The sequence below is a fragment of the Eptatretus burgeri genome, chromosome 8, assembly GCF_056783735.1.
Source record: "Eptatretus burgeri isolate ZD-2024b chromosome 8, Ebu_testis_v1, whole genome shotgun sequence".
Classification (NCBI taxonomy): domain Eukaryota; kingdom Metazoa; phylum Chordata; class Myxini; order Myxiniformes; family Myxinidae; genus Eptatretus; species Eptatretus burgeri.
Genome location: NC_140968.1, coordinates 69838556 through 69854274, shown reverse-complemented (window position 1 = coordinate 69854274; position 15719 = coordinate 69838556). Strand labels below are relative to the sequence as shown.

Here is a 15719-nt window from a genome sequence, read left to right as displayed (position 1 = left end):
TACGGAAAAACTCCGACGGATTGACGAAACTTGGTGGGGGGGGGGGGGTTAGGTATGGTCCAAGGATCATGCCATTACATTTTGGACTTGGCCCCCCCCCCCAAAAAAAGTTGTTAGAGAAAAAAAATGTTGTTTTTGCATTTCTACACGTTTTAAGTGATTTCCACCCCCCCCAAAAAAAAATTGTTACCCCCCAAAAAAAATTGTTACCCCCCCCCAAAAGAGAATTTTTTTTTTGCATTTCTACATGTTTTAAGTGATTTCCAACCCTCCCAAAAAATTGTTTAGAGAAAAATTTTTTTTTTTTGCATTTCTACGTTTTGATTTCCAACCCCCCCCAAAAAAATTGTTAGAGAAATTTTTTTTGCATTTCTACATATTTTAAGTGATTTCCAACCCCCCCAAAAAAAATAGTTCGAGAAAAAAATTTTTTTTTGCATTTCTACGTTTTGATTTCCACCCCCCCCAAAAAAAATTGTTAGAGAAAATTTTTTTTTGCATTTCTACATGTTTTAAGTGATTTCCAACCCAACCCCCCCCCCAAAAAAAAATGTTGGAGAAAAGAACTAGAACTCTGTCAGCACTGTTGACATCATATTTAATGAATAAGATATAAGGTTCACTTGAGTGACCCAGCAGTATTGGCGGCGGAGGTTTTGCACTCTCCCGAGTGCTCCCCCTCTAGTTCGCTCTGCCATCGAAGGTGGACGGAGGTCATGTTTTCACCCGTCTGTCTGTCTGTCTGTCTGTCTGTCTGTCTGTCTGTCTGTCTGTCTGTCTGTCTGTCTGTCTGTCTGTCTGTCTGTCTGTCCGTCTGTGAGCAGGATATCTCAAAAAGGTATCAATGGATTACGACGAAACTTGGTGGGCACACTAAGAGTGCAACAAGGACGAATTGATTAGATTTTGGTGGAGGTAATGATCTAGATCTGGACACCAGAATTTTAAAGTGATTCTTCACCATTGAGAGATAGGACCAAAAACGAGATATAGCACGATATCTCAAAAGGTTATGGACGGATTCTGATGAAACTTGGTGGACACGTTTGGTGTGGGACAAGGATGACTCGATTAGATTTTTGGTGAAGCTCCGGATCTGGACATGAGAATTTTTTTTTCATTTTTCAAGCGACTCTTTGCCATTGAGAGATGGATAGGGCCAAAAACGATAAACTGTATCGCACAATATCCCAAAATGTTGTGGACGAATGACAAAACCCGGTGGATGAGTTGATTAGGTAACAAGAACAAGCCCGATTAGATTTTGGTTTCGGTCCGGATGCAGATCCGACCTATCAGTGGGATTCAATATGTAAACTGTTCAGCCTGGCAGAGGTACCAAGTGTCGTTATAGTTTATCAGTGTTTTGGAACATTTATAAATCCGAGGATTTCTGCCTGTTCAAGCATTGTGCACCTGTCGGCGAAATAATCAAATTCGTACATGTGCACTCTTTTTCACAAATGATTCCAAGCTGCCTTGCAGGTATTCAGACAAAACCACAATGTGTAGATTGGCAACACATATAATGCACATGATCGGACATTGTAGGATCAAGATTACCCCTTCCTTGAAACTCATTCATTATAATGAGCGAGCTCGGTTGCTTTAATGAACAGTTCTAAAAGCAACAAGTCAATTATCTTGAGGCGAGCACAGCTTCTGAGGATCACCACAAAGGTTCTGCCATCCTGCTTGTAACATTTTAAATAAAAGCTGTAAGTGATCACAAAATTGCATGTGTATACTATCTCATCATTTAGCACTGGGAAATATAAACTTTATCATGTCAATATAAACTATATCATGCCAGGACCAAGGACAGGGCGTAGAGTAGTCATTGCCACTATTGTTAAAGTCAATTCAAAGCGATGCAGAGGAAAAATACACATGAAATCCAACAGGAAAGTTTTGCAGTTCATCCGAACACTTGTTCGTACTTGGGAACTGCTTAGTTATGTGAATCATCGTTTCTGGGTTGAGAAACGGATGTGCACAGCCGCATCCACTGTGATGGACATCATAGAATGAAGGCTTCTGTGATGGGATCAAAAAGTAGGTTTACTGCTGTGTGAGATGAAACAAAGAGAATTGAGTGATTAAGTTAGTCAGTGGTACTATGTCCCCTAGGTAGGTATGACAGAACTTTTGCGACGAACCTTGCAGAAGCTTATTATCCAAATTATTATTACTCTCTACTTCAGTTTATTTTAACTCGGCCTCTGGGAATGAATGCATCCAGAATGATACAATTTCATTTCATTCTGACATGTAGAGATGATAAATTATAAGCTAACTAAGGATAATAGAAAATTGTCCAGCATTTTGATCATATATTGTAATGTGTACAAAACCATCAAGTGGTCCCATACACGCAGAGAGGGTTCACCCCTAAGATTGCCGAACGGCGATTGGCCAAATCGACCATGGTGGTGGGGGACGCTGGCATCAGGACGCCCTTTTCCAATGCTGATCACAACCTGACGATATTCCCACCCAATGACAAACTAAGATTGCAACCACACATTATTTTAAACAATTTAATGATTATGATGATGGCTTGAAGAAATATAGGAAACACACGTGTGCTAAACAATTTAGTAAAACAAAGGCAACAAGGAACAAATCTGACGAGAAAGGACACAAGCGCTTTTCTGTTTTTTGTATACCTTGTCGAGGCTCGTATGAGAGCGGACACACAACGCACAGCAAGGGGGGCATGAGACAGGAGGGGAGGGAGTGGGAAGGACAAAACAGTGGGGAACAGAGACATTAGGAGATCGGTGGAAGGGAGAGGGATGGGGCGGAGAACATGTGGTATACAAGATGGAAACTACAGGGACTTTCAGGAAGGAAAGCAGGGAATTTGAAGGAGGTGGGTTTGGGTTGGATTAACGGTGGTATTCAAGATCGAGGATTTGGATGGGGGATGATAAGAGGTGGTGGTGGACAGCCGTTTTAAATGCCTGGAGGGAAGAATGGGATTGAACAGAGTGAGGGAGTTTATTCCAAATGTGGGAAAAAAGAGGAATGAAAGAGTGAAGGTGAGCAGTGATTCTTGATTTTGGTAGTTTTAGCAGAAGGGGGTTGTTGGCGGACCTTGAGCACCCTGCGGAAATATGGTGGCGACAAATCACAGACACAGCAGGGGTGCGAGACCGGAGAGGAGACGGAAGAAGACATAAAGACCACCGACCAGCCTGCGGTGAGAGACTGAGAGGCCCAAAGACTCAGCCTCATCATGGAAGATACCAATGATTCGAAATGCCTTGGTTTCCCCGGCGTGAAGCCGAGAAAGGTGAGAGGATGGAGCACCAGCCCAGAGGGGAGAGCAGTACTCCATCAGGCTGCAGACGAAAGCTTTGTATGTGGTAAGAAGCTCAGGTGGGCCGAGGAAGGACTTTGCGCAACGGAGGATTCCCAGTCAGCGAGGAGGTTGGAAATGTGGCTTTCCCAGGAAAGATCATGGCAGATAGTGAGCCCCAAAAGCTTAAAAGAAAGGACTTCTTCCAGAGGATTGTTGAGAAAGTAGATGAGGGGGGGGGGTTCCAAACAGTCCTTTCGGAGAGACACAGTGAGTGTGAGATTTGTCAGGATTGAAAGACATGTTCCACGTGTTGGACCAAGCGTGCACTTAATAATCCATGAAAGAGGGCAAATATCATTAACTAAAGCCACAAATCCACAGCTATCAAAGAATTTGGTCAGGAATGGTTGGAGAGCAAAAGAACAAATCAAAATTTCTGGAATGAGAATAAGAGGAAATAACCGAGTTGGTGAGGTCACCACCAAATTATCATTGCTGGCAGCAATTCGGACAGGCACGACAAGCTCTCTGAGCACCAAGCCCGTTGTCTAGTTTGGTGCTCCACAGCTCTTTGGCACGCTTTCGAGACCACTACACCATACCCAACATTGACTATCGACCTGTGTTACAACTCCCAATGCTTCTCACAGGCTTTACTCATCTCTGGCAGCTCTGAGTGAATCTCATGCCACCAACGTTTTCTGAGTTTGCCCCTCTAATCTCTACCATGGCCCAACTGAGGAGCACCCCAGGTGCTCCACCCTTCATAGAAGGGGGCAGAGTCACCAATCCAAGCATCTCATCATCCTTACTCGTTTGGGGATGATCGGTTAAGCCCCCCCCCCTCCCACCCTTCCCACCCCCCACCCCAAGGTGATAAAGAACTGCTGGGAATAATGATGAAATTATAAATAAAGGTGGCTTCCGGTGCTAACTGGGTAACTGGATAAATAACAATATGGCGTAAACAAGCAATCTACTTGCACTTTGAAGTCCTGTTTCCTTACACATTCAACCTAACATTTTAAATGACGAGCAATGAACCCATCCTTGTGGAATAATTAATTCCCCAACCTGCAATACCGGCTTCCATGAGGCAGCGCTTAGGTCTATAGTTTTATATGATACACAACAAACAAATATATACACTTCTCAAAATTGTATATGTGTATATATATATATATATATATATATAAATAATATGATGTCACAAGTAGAAATGAAGGGGAATGGAAATTAATGCCAAATAGATTTATCCAACTAAGAATATGACAAAGGTGGGCTCCCTTACCGGCTCACATTTTCTTCGATCCACTTTAGCCTCCATTTCCCACATGCTACGGCCATCTGAGAGACAGAAACAATAAGACATTATTGAATAATTCTGATGAACACCCTTCACTCAGTCAACCATTTGCCCACGATAATGTTGAGGTGGCAGGTAAAGTATATATATATATATATATATATATATATATATATATATATATATATATATATATATATATATATATATATATATATATATATATATATATATATATATATATATACAGCTCCAAACTGAGTGGTGAGCGCCAGGATCATGTACCATACAGCCCTTGCTGCATGTCACGGGAGCGATAAGCCCAGCCTGCCACGCAGGAACATTATCTCTCGCTCAACCACACAAACCTGGACCATTAATTGAATGTGGGGTTGGGATCAGTAATGATGTTATGATATATATATATATATATATATATATATATATATATATATATATATATATATATATATATATATATATATATATATCTGCAGTGTAAATTTTTTTTCCTCTGCAGTGTACCACACACACACACACACACACACACACACACACACACACACACACACACACACACACACACACACACACACACACACACACACACACACACACACACACACACACACACACACACACACACACACACACACACACACACACACACACACACACACACACACACGATGTGTTCTTGAAAACTGTTACTTAAATCAGATCATATTTTTTCAGAACAAATACTATAATGGAATAAGACTGTGTGTGAGGTGGGGTGTGGGACGTTGTAATTTTCACCTACGATGTTAGGTTTTTGGCTAAAACAGAGATAATTTAAACACTCAATCTAACACATATTTTGAGAGTAAAAAATTGAAATGAAATTATTTTATTAAAGTACAATGCAGTAAAATATGCTGTGGTGGGGGTAGAGAAAGGGGGGAGAGAGTGAGAGTGAGAGTGAGAGCAAGTTATGCTCAGATAAAGGATGGAAGGTTTGCTACTCGTAGTCCAGACAGGGATTTGTAATCTGTTTCGGACTTGATGCCATGCAAATATTTGTTAAATATCCCAAAGAGGTGAAAGTCACCCGGTGGCTCATCTGGGCTGTAAGGTGTATTGCTTCAAACCTTCCACCACATTTGTACGACTGTTTGCAGAGATCACATTTATTGTGTGAAGTCTGTCATTGATCATGGAACAATGCAACACAACCAGAGAGCATCCCTTGCTGCTGGTTGTAAATGACCGCGCACATCCTTCTGTAGGAGTCACTGTAATTCCGGGTGGTTATTATTTTTCCACTGTCAAGAAAATCGTCATGGTTCGGTCCTTGGAAATCCCAAAATACTGTAAGAAACATGTTTCTGGCACATGCTGCGGTCATGAAATTCTTGGGTCTTTGGGAGCCGCTGATACTGAATGCAACGACTTGTACAATATCATGCACAGATACTTGGCGGTTCCTCAGAATCGGTTGTTGTCGTCTTTGTATATTGGAATTAATAACAGTGGCCAATGGAACGTGTTCTTGCACAAGATCATCTTCCAAGTCCTGGCCATCTTTGAACCTTCTAGCCCATTCCAGCAAGCTCCTTCTTGAGAGAGCATCACCATCAAACAGTTTCACAAGTCCACTTTGAAGTTGAATTCCAGTTGGTTTCACATTCTCCTTGTCCAAAAATATGATCATACAGCTCTTCCACAACACACGATACACCGCTTCCAAAATGTCTTGGCTACACATTTAATGAAATCTGTGGCAGCTTCTTGCCCAAGTGCTGATAAACGGTAGAGTTGTCACAACTCGAGGAAAAATAATTTCAGCCATTTTCTCTAATTGAAGGGAATTCAATAATTAAAAGTGTAGGTAAAGCTTCAGGCAGCCATGTGAAAGCTTAAGAATGAGGAGACTTGAGGTGGGGAATATGGCCAAAGCCCCTGTTTGTAACACTGGGTCCAGCAAACAAAGTGATGAGGGATGATGCTCTGAAATGTCTCTTTATACAGAACAAAATCTTTTGGAGAAAATTGTTCATGGAGATGAAAAGGGTTGTAGCTGATCGTTTTTGAAAAATAAAATGTATACTTCTCACAAAGAAAAGCAAGTACAGGACATGATTACAGTCTTTACAAATATGAATATACGAGAAGTAATCATCTGAGTGGATGTTGTGAGAAAGCTGCAAAAGACACGAGGATTGAGAGTTTACTTTGGTTGATTGGCTTTGTCTGCAACACGTTTTCTTACCCAAGGACTGTCCAAACAGGGTGGCACAGAGGTAGTGCACTTACCTTTTAGCTGTCCCACCTGGACATTTAACACACTGTTATATTAAGGTAGCAATTGATTTGATTGGTGCTACGTGATAATGATAAGATTACAGTACTGTACTGTTATTTGCACATCCTCATTTTCAATCTCCCGTTGGCCGTTGCCTCAAGCGATTCATTTCCTCCTCACCTGGTCCTTTTTCTACAAACAGAACCCGTGACTCTGAGAGGAAATTGTGCCCAGTGAGGACAAGCTCGCCACCCCCATGGGCAGATGCAGCTACGATACTCTGTTGTTCCACCATCGGAAGTTCCTGTGCAGAACGCTGGGCTGGGTTTTCAATAGGGGTTAGAGATTAGAGATTGGGGTGACAATCACACAACATTTACATAAGGGAATAGTTCTCATTTATAAAATGATAGAAACGCTTCCTTTACATTTAGAAAAACAAAGGCTTACTTTACATGCAATTTACAAAACTATTCCACATGAAGTTTCCAGAAAGATTGGTCGAGATAAAATTTAAACAACAGCTTCTACAACAAACATTTTTACAAAACGACTCTCTCTGGAATTAAAAAAGAAAGAAGACTTTGGTGACCTTTCACATTGAGAACGAGTAGGGCACTCAGTAGAGCGCATACCTCCGCCACGTAATGCCTGATCCACGAGAACATATCGGGCCCAATACATGTTTGAAATATCATGCTATACAGTAGTATATCGTTTTTGGTCCCATCTCTCAATGGTGAAGAATCACTTTAAAAATTCTTGGAGTTGGATCTGGATCCAGATAATCACCAAAATCGAATCAGTTCTTCCTTGCCACACACCCAACCTGTCCGCCAAGTTTCATCCTAATCCGTACACAACTTTTTGAGATATCGTGCTATATATCGGTTTCGCCCTTTCTCTCAATGGTGAAGAATCACTTACAAAATTATCAGATCTGGATCTGGATCAGGATCTTCACCAAAATTGAAGCAGTTTTTCCTTGTCAAACACCCAATGTGTCCACCAAATTTCATCCGAATCCGTCCACATCTTTTAGAGATATCGTGATATACATTGTTTTTGGCACCATCTCTCAATGGTGAAGAATCACTTAAAAATGTGAGGAGTCGGATCCGGATCCGGATCTTCACCAAAATCTAATCAGTTCATCCTTATCACACACTGAACCTGTCCACAAAATTTCATCCGGATCTGTCCACAACTTTTTGAGATTTCCTGTACATAGACAAACAGACAGACAGAAAGGGGTGAAAACATAACCTCTTTCACCTTCAGTGGCAGAGGTAACAATGCAAACCAGTGTGGACAGGAAGAGATCAGTGGTGTCAGATCTTTCGTTCATTCATTATGTTCACGAGGCTCACCTGACTCAAACAATGGAGGGCTTTGTGGTGGTAATGTGGCAGAAAGGCCTGGAGCTGAGATGAAATGCCAAAATATAAACTTGCAAACAAATGCAGCAGAGAGCATTTGTTAAAATGAAGAAAGATCGAAAAAGGCTCCAAAGCCAGAAACCTGTCGCAATTCGTTCATGCATAGCTCGAACGATAATTATTTTGTGAGTGACTAATGCTCTCGAATATGTTGATGCTAAAGAGTCAATAGTTTTTCGAACATGCACCATGGTGTGAACCCCAAGTGTTATTTTGGCGAATTTCAAATGCATCGAATGATTTCCTGCATTAAAAAAAATTTGAACTGCAAAACCTCCATTTTCAGCAGACAACCTCATTAAACCGTCTGACATACAGATATGTAAGAGGATTGTGTTTATGGTGAGATATGCAAGATGTGATGTCAGTAGATGATAAATGGGGTTTCTGGGACGCCCATTGAAAATGAATGGGGGAAAGGGAATAACTTTCTGACTCAAGCTCCAAAAGCCCAAAATAGGAGACTGATTTTCTCCCAACCTATCCCCTTCCCTCCCAATCAAGCAAATGTAAAATTGAGACTCATTTCATCCCCCTCCTATACAAGCAAATGTAAAATTGAGACTATGAAAGATTGAGACTTACTGATGAAAGCACTTCTACCCCCAACATAATCAGAGTCCTTTTATATTTTCATTCCACTCAAAGAGCGAACCAACAAATATTTGCCCATGTTTTCTACTTTAGGGAATAACTTAATTTTCTTATTACATTCATTTCCATTGAGTATATTCACAAAGAATAACTTGGAACTTGGTTCTTGGTATAAGTGTCTTTGTTGAGCAGAAATTAAATGATAAACTTCTCTTAATGCTCTTGTTTGACCACCGACTGAGCCACATATCATTTTGAGATTGTAGTAAATTGTTTTTCCATTGTTCAATTGATAAACATCAAAGTTTTCAGTCCATTCAAGGATATTAAATTTTTTCTTAACATCCTCCAACTTATTTGTAATTAAATTTATCCGCCTATTTGTTTTATCTACTTTTACCCCGGTTATTTCTTCAATAAGACTTATTTGATATTTCTCACATTCTTTATGTTTCCCATTTAAATACCAAAGCTGATTACATCTCCACTCTTTGGTTTGGTTATTGCTTAGTTCTATCATTTATAAATCAGTAAAAAGATGGTGGCAGCCTGTTAAAATTCCCAACCAAATATCTAAACACTTATACTTATAACCACAAGGGAGACAATTGATTCCATTCTATAAACTATATCTTTTATCATCAAAAGCTCCAAATGCTTTCTTATTTATCTCTTCTGTATATAAATGATGTTTATAACTTCTTATTGCATTCATTTTTCTGTACTCTTCCTTCTTTAAGGTTAAACAGTTGTAATGATGTTTAAAGTTTATTGTTTCCTTGATTATATTTTTCTTTATTCCCTTTAGCTTCTTATCACACCTTTCAATATTATTATTATCAATATATGTAAAAGCATAAGACTTTGATCTCAATCCTATAAATTCACTCATGACCTTTGCACACAATTCATCTTTAAACTTAAGGCCTGGTCACACCTTGACGTTTTAGCCAACGTATGCCGATTTTGGATTTTTTTTTCTAAAACGCTGGCACACGTTGAATATGTTACGGGTAAGTTTTGATTACATTGAGAGCACGCTGAAAAACATTGCCATACGTCGTTGTACGCTGGCTTTAAACGTTGTACTTTTTGGTTGTCCTCAAATTTTTTCATGCTTGAAATTTCACGACGTATGCCGGCGTATGACTCACACGTTCCGCTACGCTGGCCACAAGTTGTATGCACGGTCTGCGATCGTTGACAGACGTCAACACATGCTACTTGTAAGTTAATCATAAGTTGAGACACGCCGAGGTAATGTTTAGCATACCCGAAACTTATTTCTAACCTATGATTAACGTGTTGTTGGCACGTTACGCGATTGTTGCCACACATCGACAGACGTTACTTTTAAGTTACTCATAGGCTGAAAGACGTCGGTATAATGGATCGTCCTTGCGTCAGCGTCCACGGCCATGGCCAGGACACTTATTTGCAGCATTCTTCAAACTTTTCTTCGGCATGATGAGGATGTTCACACTTCGATGTCTTGCTTGGCTATGATTCCAATTGTCCATCAGCAGCGTCTATTTAAAATAGTCGAGTTTGAGCGTTTTAACACGTTCAGAAGAAACGCTTCAAATTTCCAAACCCCAGCGTCAAAAAACAAAGGCGAGTGACAGCAATTTAAATCGTTCATTGTAAACAATGAAAATAGTTGAGTGGTACCGTTTAAAAGTCGTTGAGTGTAAAAAAAATCGAATTGTTGAGCGCAAGCGTCTACTTTCAATAGTGGGGTTTGAGCGATTTAGCACATTCAATAGAAACGATTAAAATTTCCGAGCGCCAGCGTCAAAAAACAAAGGCAAGTGACAGCAATTTAAATCGTTCATTGTAAACAATGAAAATAGCTGAGTGGTACCGTTTAAAAGTCGTTGAGTGTAAAAAAAATCCAATTGTTGAGCGCAAGCGTCTACTTTCAATAGTGGAGATGCAGCCATTTAAATCGTTGAGTTTATCATTTAAATCGTTAAACGCAAGGACGATCCATCATAACCCACACCCTCCCCCTCACACTCACCTACTACTGCCAACATGAACAAACTACTACTACTACTAATACTAATACTAATACTGATACTGATACTGTTACTGCTGACATGGACATCGACTCAAAAAGGACTCAAAAACACTGTTGGGTTCCCCTTTTATGAGCAGCATTTTTATATACCAATTCCCAAAACCGCTGGGAACACGTCTTTATATGGCAGTTGTAAGCTAGAAACACGTTCATTTATTTTTTTTTTTGTCGACCGGAAGACGTCATTGGAATACGTCTACATACGTCGATGTGTGTTGGGACTACGTAAAGAATTGGTTCAAAGCACGTCAAACATAAGTTAGAAATAAGTTTCGCGTAAAAAAGACATTACCGCGACGTGTTTCGACTTATGAGTAGCTTATAAGTAGCCTTTGTGAACGTGTGTAAGCGTCCACATATCGTGTGTAAAACTTATCCCCATCGCATGCGGAACGTGTGTCATACGCTGAGTACATCGTAAAATTTTGAACATGTTTAAAATTTCTTGACGTACTCTACTTACTACGACGTATGATAGCGTACTTTAGCGTTGTACTCACGTATACCAAACTTACCCATACCGTATTTGACGTGCCCCAACGTTTTAGACACATTTTTCTTAGGTCGGCATACACTGGCAAGATTGCCAAGGTGTGACCGCGATGTTGACACTTCCATTTCTACGGCAGTTATGATTCGAATCGTTGTGCGTCAGCCTTTTAATAGGCTACGTCACGACATCGTCGACGATGTGTGCAACGTGCTATGCCTAAGTTAGACTATCGTTGGGCATCGGTTGTGTCGGCCGACAACAGGTTCAGCATTCGTTGGTATAAGTTATCTATAACAGAGGCAACCAGTTGTGACATCATAATTATTATGGTTGATTTATGATTACTACAATATTTCGAATGTTGATTTAATCATTCTTTTGTGTGAAAGGAGTTGAGACATCTCTTACAAGGATACGTTTTACATTTTCTCTTGTATAGTTGTGATTTGGTCAATCTTAATAAATTTTTGATGAAAGCATTTAATGTGATTTTTACTTTGAAGTAAAGTAGAGAAGGTCAATGTGTGTTTCATCATTGTTATAGTTGTTTGAAATTTTTAATATCTGAACTTTGTTTGTATCCATTAATCCATATACATTAACAGATAGATTATTCATTTTCTCAAATTTAGGAATATCTCTCAATGACATTGGAATCTTTAAATCTTTAACATTTAATGTATTCTCGTATTTCTTATAATGTTCAACCCTTTCAGGTTTCCATTGTGGAGGATGTAAGTGAGCAAGAACAGACCATAGAAAACATTTATTATCTTTGTTTTGAATATTAATAACCACTTTCTTAAGTTTTATCTCTTTTGGTAAATCAATATAAGAAAAAGCATGAAGAGGATCTGATTTTAAGATGTGTGCATCCAACAAGATTATTTTTGTAACGGCAAATCCACGACCTACGACAGTGTTATCAACATCTTGTTTTTGTCTCTGGATTTCATCGTAAACATCACATCTTACAAAATCTTGAAATGATGAGATAAAGTGAGGGTTTGTCCTCATATAGGGAGTAGTTTCAATACCTTCTCCAACCATATTCAATATTACCCCCAAAAAAACTTAAAAGTTTTCATTTCACTTAATGTGTTTTTAATTATAGTTTCAAGACTTTGTTTGCCCATATCGACAGTTTCCATGATTGAAGATGGTCCAGGGTCTTGAAAGCGAAACAATCTTATTTTTATATGTTCTTTAAATGCCCCATCAGTGTTTTCAATGGAGAATTTAGTGGCAACTTCCCTTTCTTCATCGTTCTTGTGTTTGTATGATTGAAGGTGTTTATTATAATTTATTTTAATAATATCATTATCACATCCATCACAATGTTTTGTTTCTTGGTCAAGTGGAGATTAAAGTAGTGGTCAAGTAGTGGTCAAGTCTGAAAAGATTGAATGTGTGTTTGTTGGTTTGAAAGTGTTATTTTTTATAACATTTATATTCATAATTACAAACATCGTAATACTTGTATGCATCGTAATACGTAATAATATATTCACCATATTTATAAAACAAAACTTTGCTTAAAATAAAATTTTCTTGATGAAAATTCCGTTTAATTTATAGGTGAATCTTTGCTGAAAAACATTTTATCCCACAACTTTTTTCACTTAATAAATACAATGTACCAAGACACAAAAGACAAGTTTCTATCAATATCTTCATTTTTAAAAGATACTGAGAAATATGTCAAGGATGTAAAATTGAATAAAGATAAATATAACAATTATTGGATAAAAACAATTATGGTAAATAAAATGAGTTCTTCAATTTCCTTCAGTGGAAAGGCTTTTAGTATATCTGGAAGAACATCAATTAAAGTATCTCTAACAAAAGTTTCTCCTCTCCTTCTGGCAATATATTCCAAACTAGAAAAAGTAATGAAACAAGAAAAAGTATCAAAAAACAAAAACCTCATGGATGAAGCTTGAGAAAAAAATGATAAGATCATCTGCAATATGCAAGGAGACATTTGTATTTTTTTCAACAACCCAAAATATGTAAATCCTGATGAAATAAAGGATGTTAATATTGTTGTGGTTACCAAATTCGCAAACCACCATTCAGGTCCCTTAGGTGAGGTATCTCGGTAAGTACATGTGTAGTTAGGCCCAAACCCGTTGTCTAGTGGGAATACATGTCATTTATGCGTGCTGCGACTTTTCAGGATAGCCGTTTTTCTTTTGCTATCTTTATTTTGGACCAACCGCCATGATTACCACCACAACCACAACATCAACCACCAACCACAACGCCGCTTCACCACAACCGCCACGACCTTCACGTCACACCTCGCAACCGTCGCATCGCCACCGTTCTTGCGCCGCTTGTGGGTACCGGTGTTGGACTCGTGCAGGGCGCACGCCGAACAGCGTGTACAAAATCACGGATTTTGTGCTTCAAAAACGGATCAAAAACGACACACGCCCACTTTTTGCCGTCCAATCGGTGAGCGAGGGCGGGTGGCCCCGCCCCCAGGGCGTTGGAGGGCGATCGATATATGCAAATTTATGGATCAAAAAGCATTCACGCCCACTTTGTCTCGGGCCAATGGGGAGCGAGGTGAAAGGTCGAAGGGAGGGGGTCAAAGATGAGAGGGCGAAGCCACGGGGCTGATATAAGCGACCGTGTTCGTCAGTCCAGAGAGTAGTAGAGTCGAGAGAGAACTGAGAGAGTTAAGACTTCGCGGGCGGTGGAGTTGGCAGGAAGGAGCTGGTCGTCGTGTGCGTTGGAGCCGGAGCGGAGGGGACGGAGCTGTGGAGAGGCGGCGAGGGCAGACGGGGGGTGCTCGCGTCGTGCAGGGAGCTGCACCCCAGGGAGGCCGACAGCGCGACCTGGCCGAGGTGGAGACGCTCGTCGCGGGACAATAAAAATCCTCTATACCCCGAGCATCAGCAACCCCCTCCTGTTTCCCCCCGCGCTGAGATAGTGCGACCAAGGGGGCCCCTTTCCCACCCCCTACCAGACACTGTCCGCGAGGCCCGCAGAGTTGAGGCACCATCGCCGCTCCGCGTCTCATCACCAGACGGGTAGGCCCGACCCGGTCTCGGCCTCAGGCCCGCCTCATCTTTGAGGGTGTTCTTCTTTTTCTTGGTTTTGGGTATGTGTTGTCGGCGCCGTCTGTGAAGTAAAATTGTATAAGTGTTGCCATGTGCTCGCGTAATCGGTAGTAGATCTGCATTGTCGCATTTGCTTTTTGTGTAAATTGCATTGTGTTTTTTTCTTTTCTGTGTGCTTTTGGTGGAATTGTATATGTGCGCTTTCCGTTCATCGCGAATAAATGTGCTTTGTGTTGAACTGTTTCCCGCTTCGCTTCGTCTTTTCCTTCATTGAATCCTCATCTTGCTTCACGTAAAGGGTTGGTAGTGGGCTGAATACGCCCGATAATTAATCGAACCGTCGAGGCCGACGATAACACCGCTCGGTTATCCCGATAGTACGGAACGGGTCGCTTAAGTGGCCCGTGTCCGAAGTCGACCTGCGGCGAGGTGCGATCGCCCGGTCTACCCTCCGCGTGGGTACTTAGGTAGGTCGAATTTGGCGAGCAACCCTATCCCACGCGGGGGCTGATTGGCTCGATCGCGGTGAGACCGAAAGGTCCACCCGTGACTGGTTCCCGGCATTAGTCCGAGAGGGTCACGACTGGATTGTCCGTCCGGTGGGCGACGTGCCGCGATTCGAGTTACGTGGCCGTCGCACGCCGGCGGGCGCGAATACCGCAACAATATATTAGGTGAAATGACATTTCGTTCAATTGTAGTCCAGGACCATTTTAAAATTACATTTAATACAAAAAATGTCGTAGTTGAATCTGTTAACGAAAAAAAGTATATAGATATAGATGGTTATGTTTTTTGTTCTAATTAAATACGAGTCATTATTCAACTGAAGATTTTGAAGATGATGAGAATGATGATAGTATCTCTGTTGGAACAGAAGACAGTTATGATACAGAGAGTTCGTGCTCAAATGATAGTTATGAAAGTAGTCTTTTCGATGATTGTGAAAGCACCAATGAATGTACCGAAGATGATACCGAAGATGAATTTAATTTGAAGTAAAGTTTTACTTTATAAATATGAATAGCTTTCGAGATTTTGAGCCTCTTGAATTTCCTGATTCTCCACATGACAAATTTGAGAATTGTCCTGTGTGTGAAAGACGGGGATTAAACACAGAGTCAAAAGCCTATAAACAATGT

At 40.5% G+C, this 15719-nt stretch overlaps 1 protein-coding gene across 3 annotated transcripts in view; it reads right to left on the bottom strand.

The window, feature by feature from the left end:
* The window catches only part of LOC147021985 (nuclear factor of activated T-cells, cytoplasmic 3-like), a 155585-nt gene that overhangs the window by 9829 nt on the left and 130037 nt on the right, over positions 1–15719 (bottom strand). For all 3 annotated transcript variants that reach the window (XM_085892483.1, XM_085892480.1, XM_085892482.1), the window contains 2 exons: positions 7078–7218; positions 4599–4654 (listed from right to left, as the gene is read on the bottom strand). In XM_085892483.1, the coding sequence (XP_085748609.1) occupies positions 4599–4654; positions 7078–7218 (197 nt within the window). The remainder of the gene's footprint in view (positions 1–4598; positions 4655–7077; positions 7219–15719) is intronic.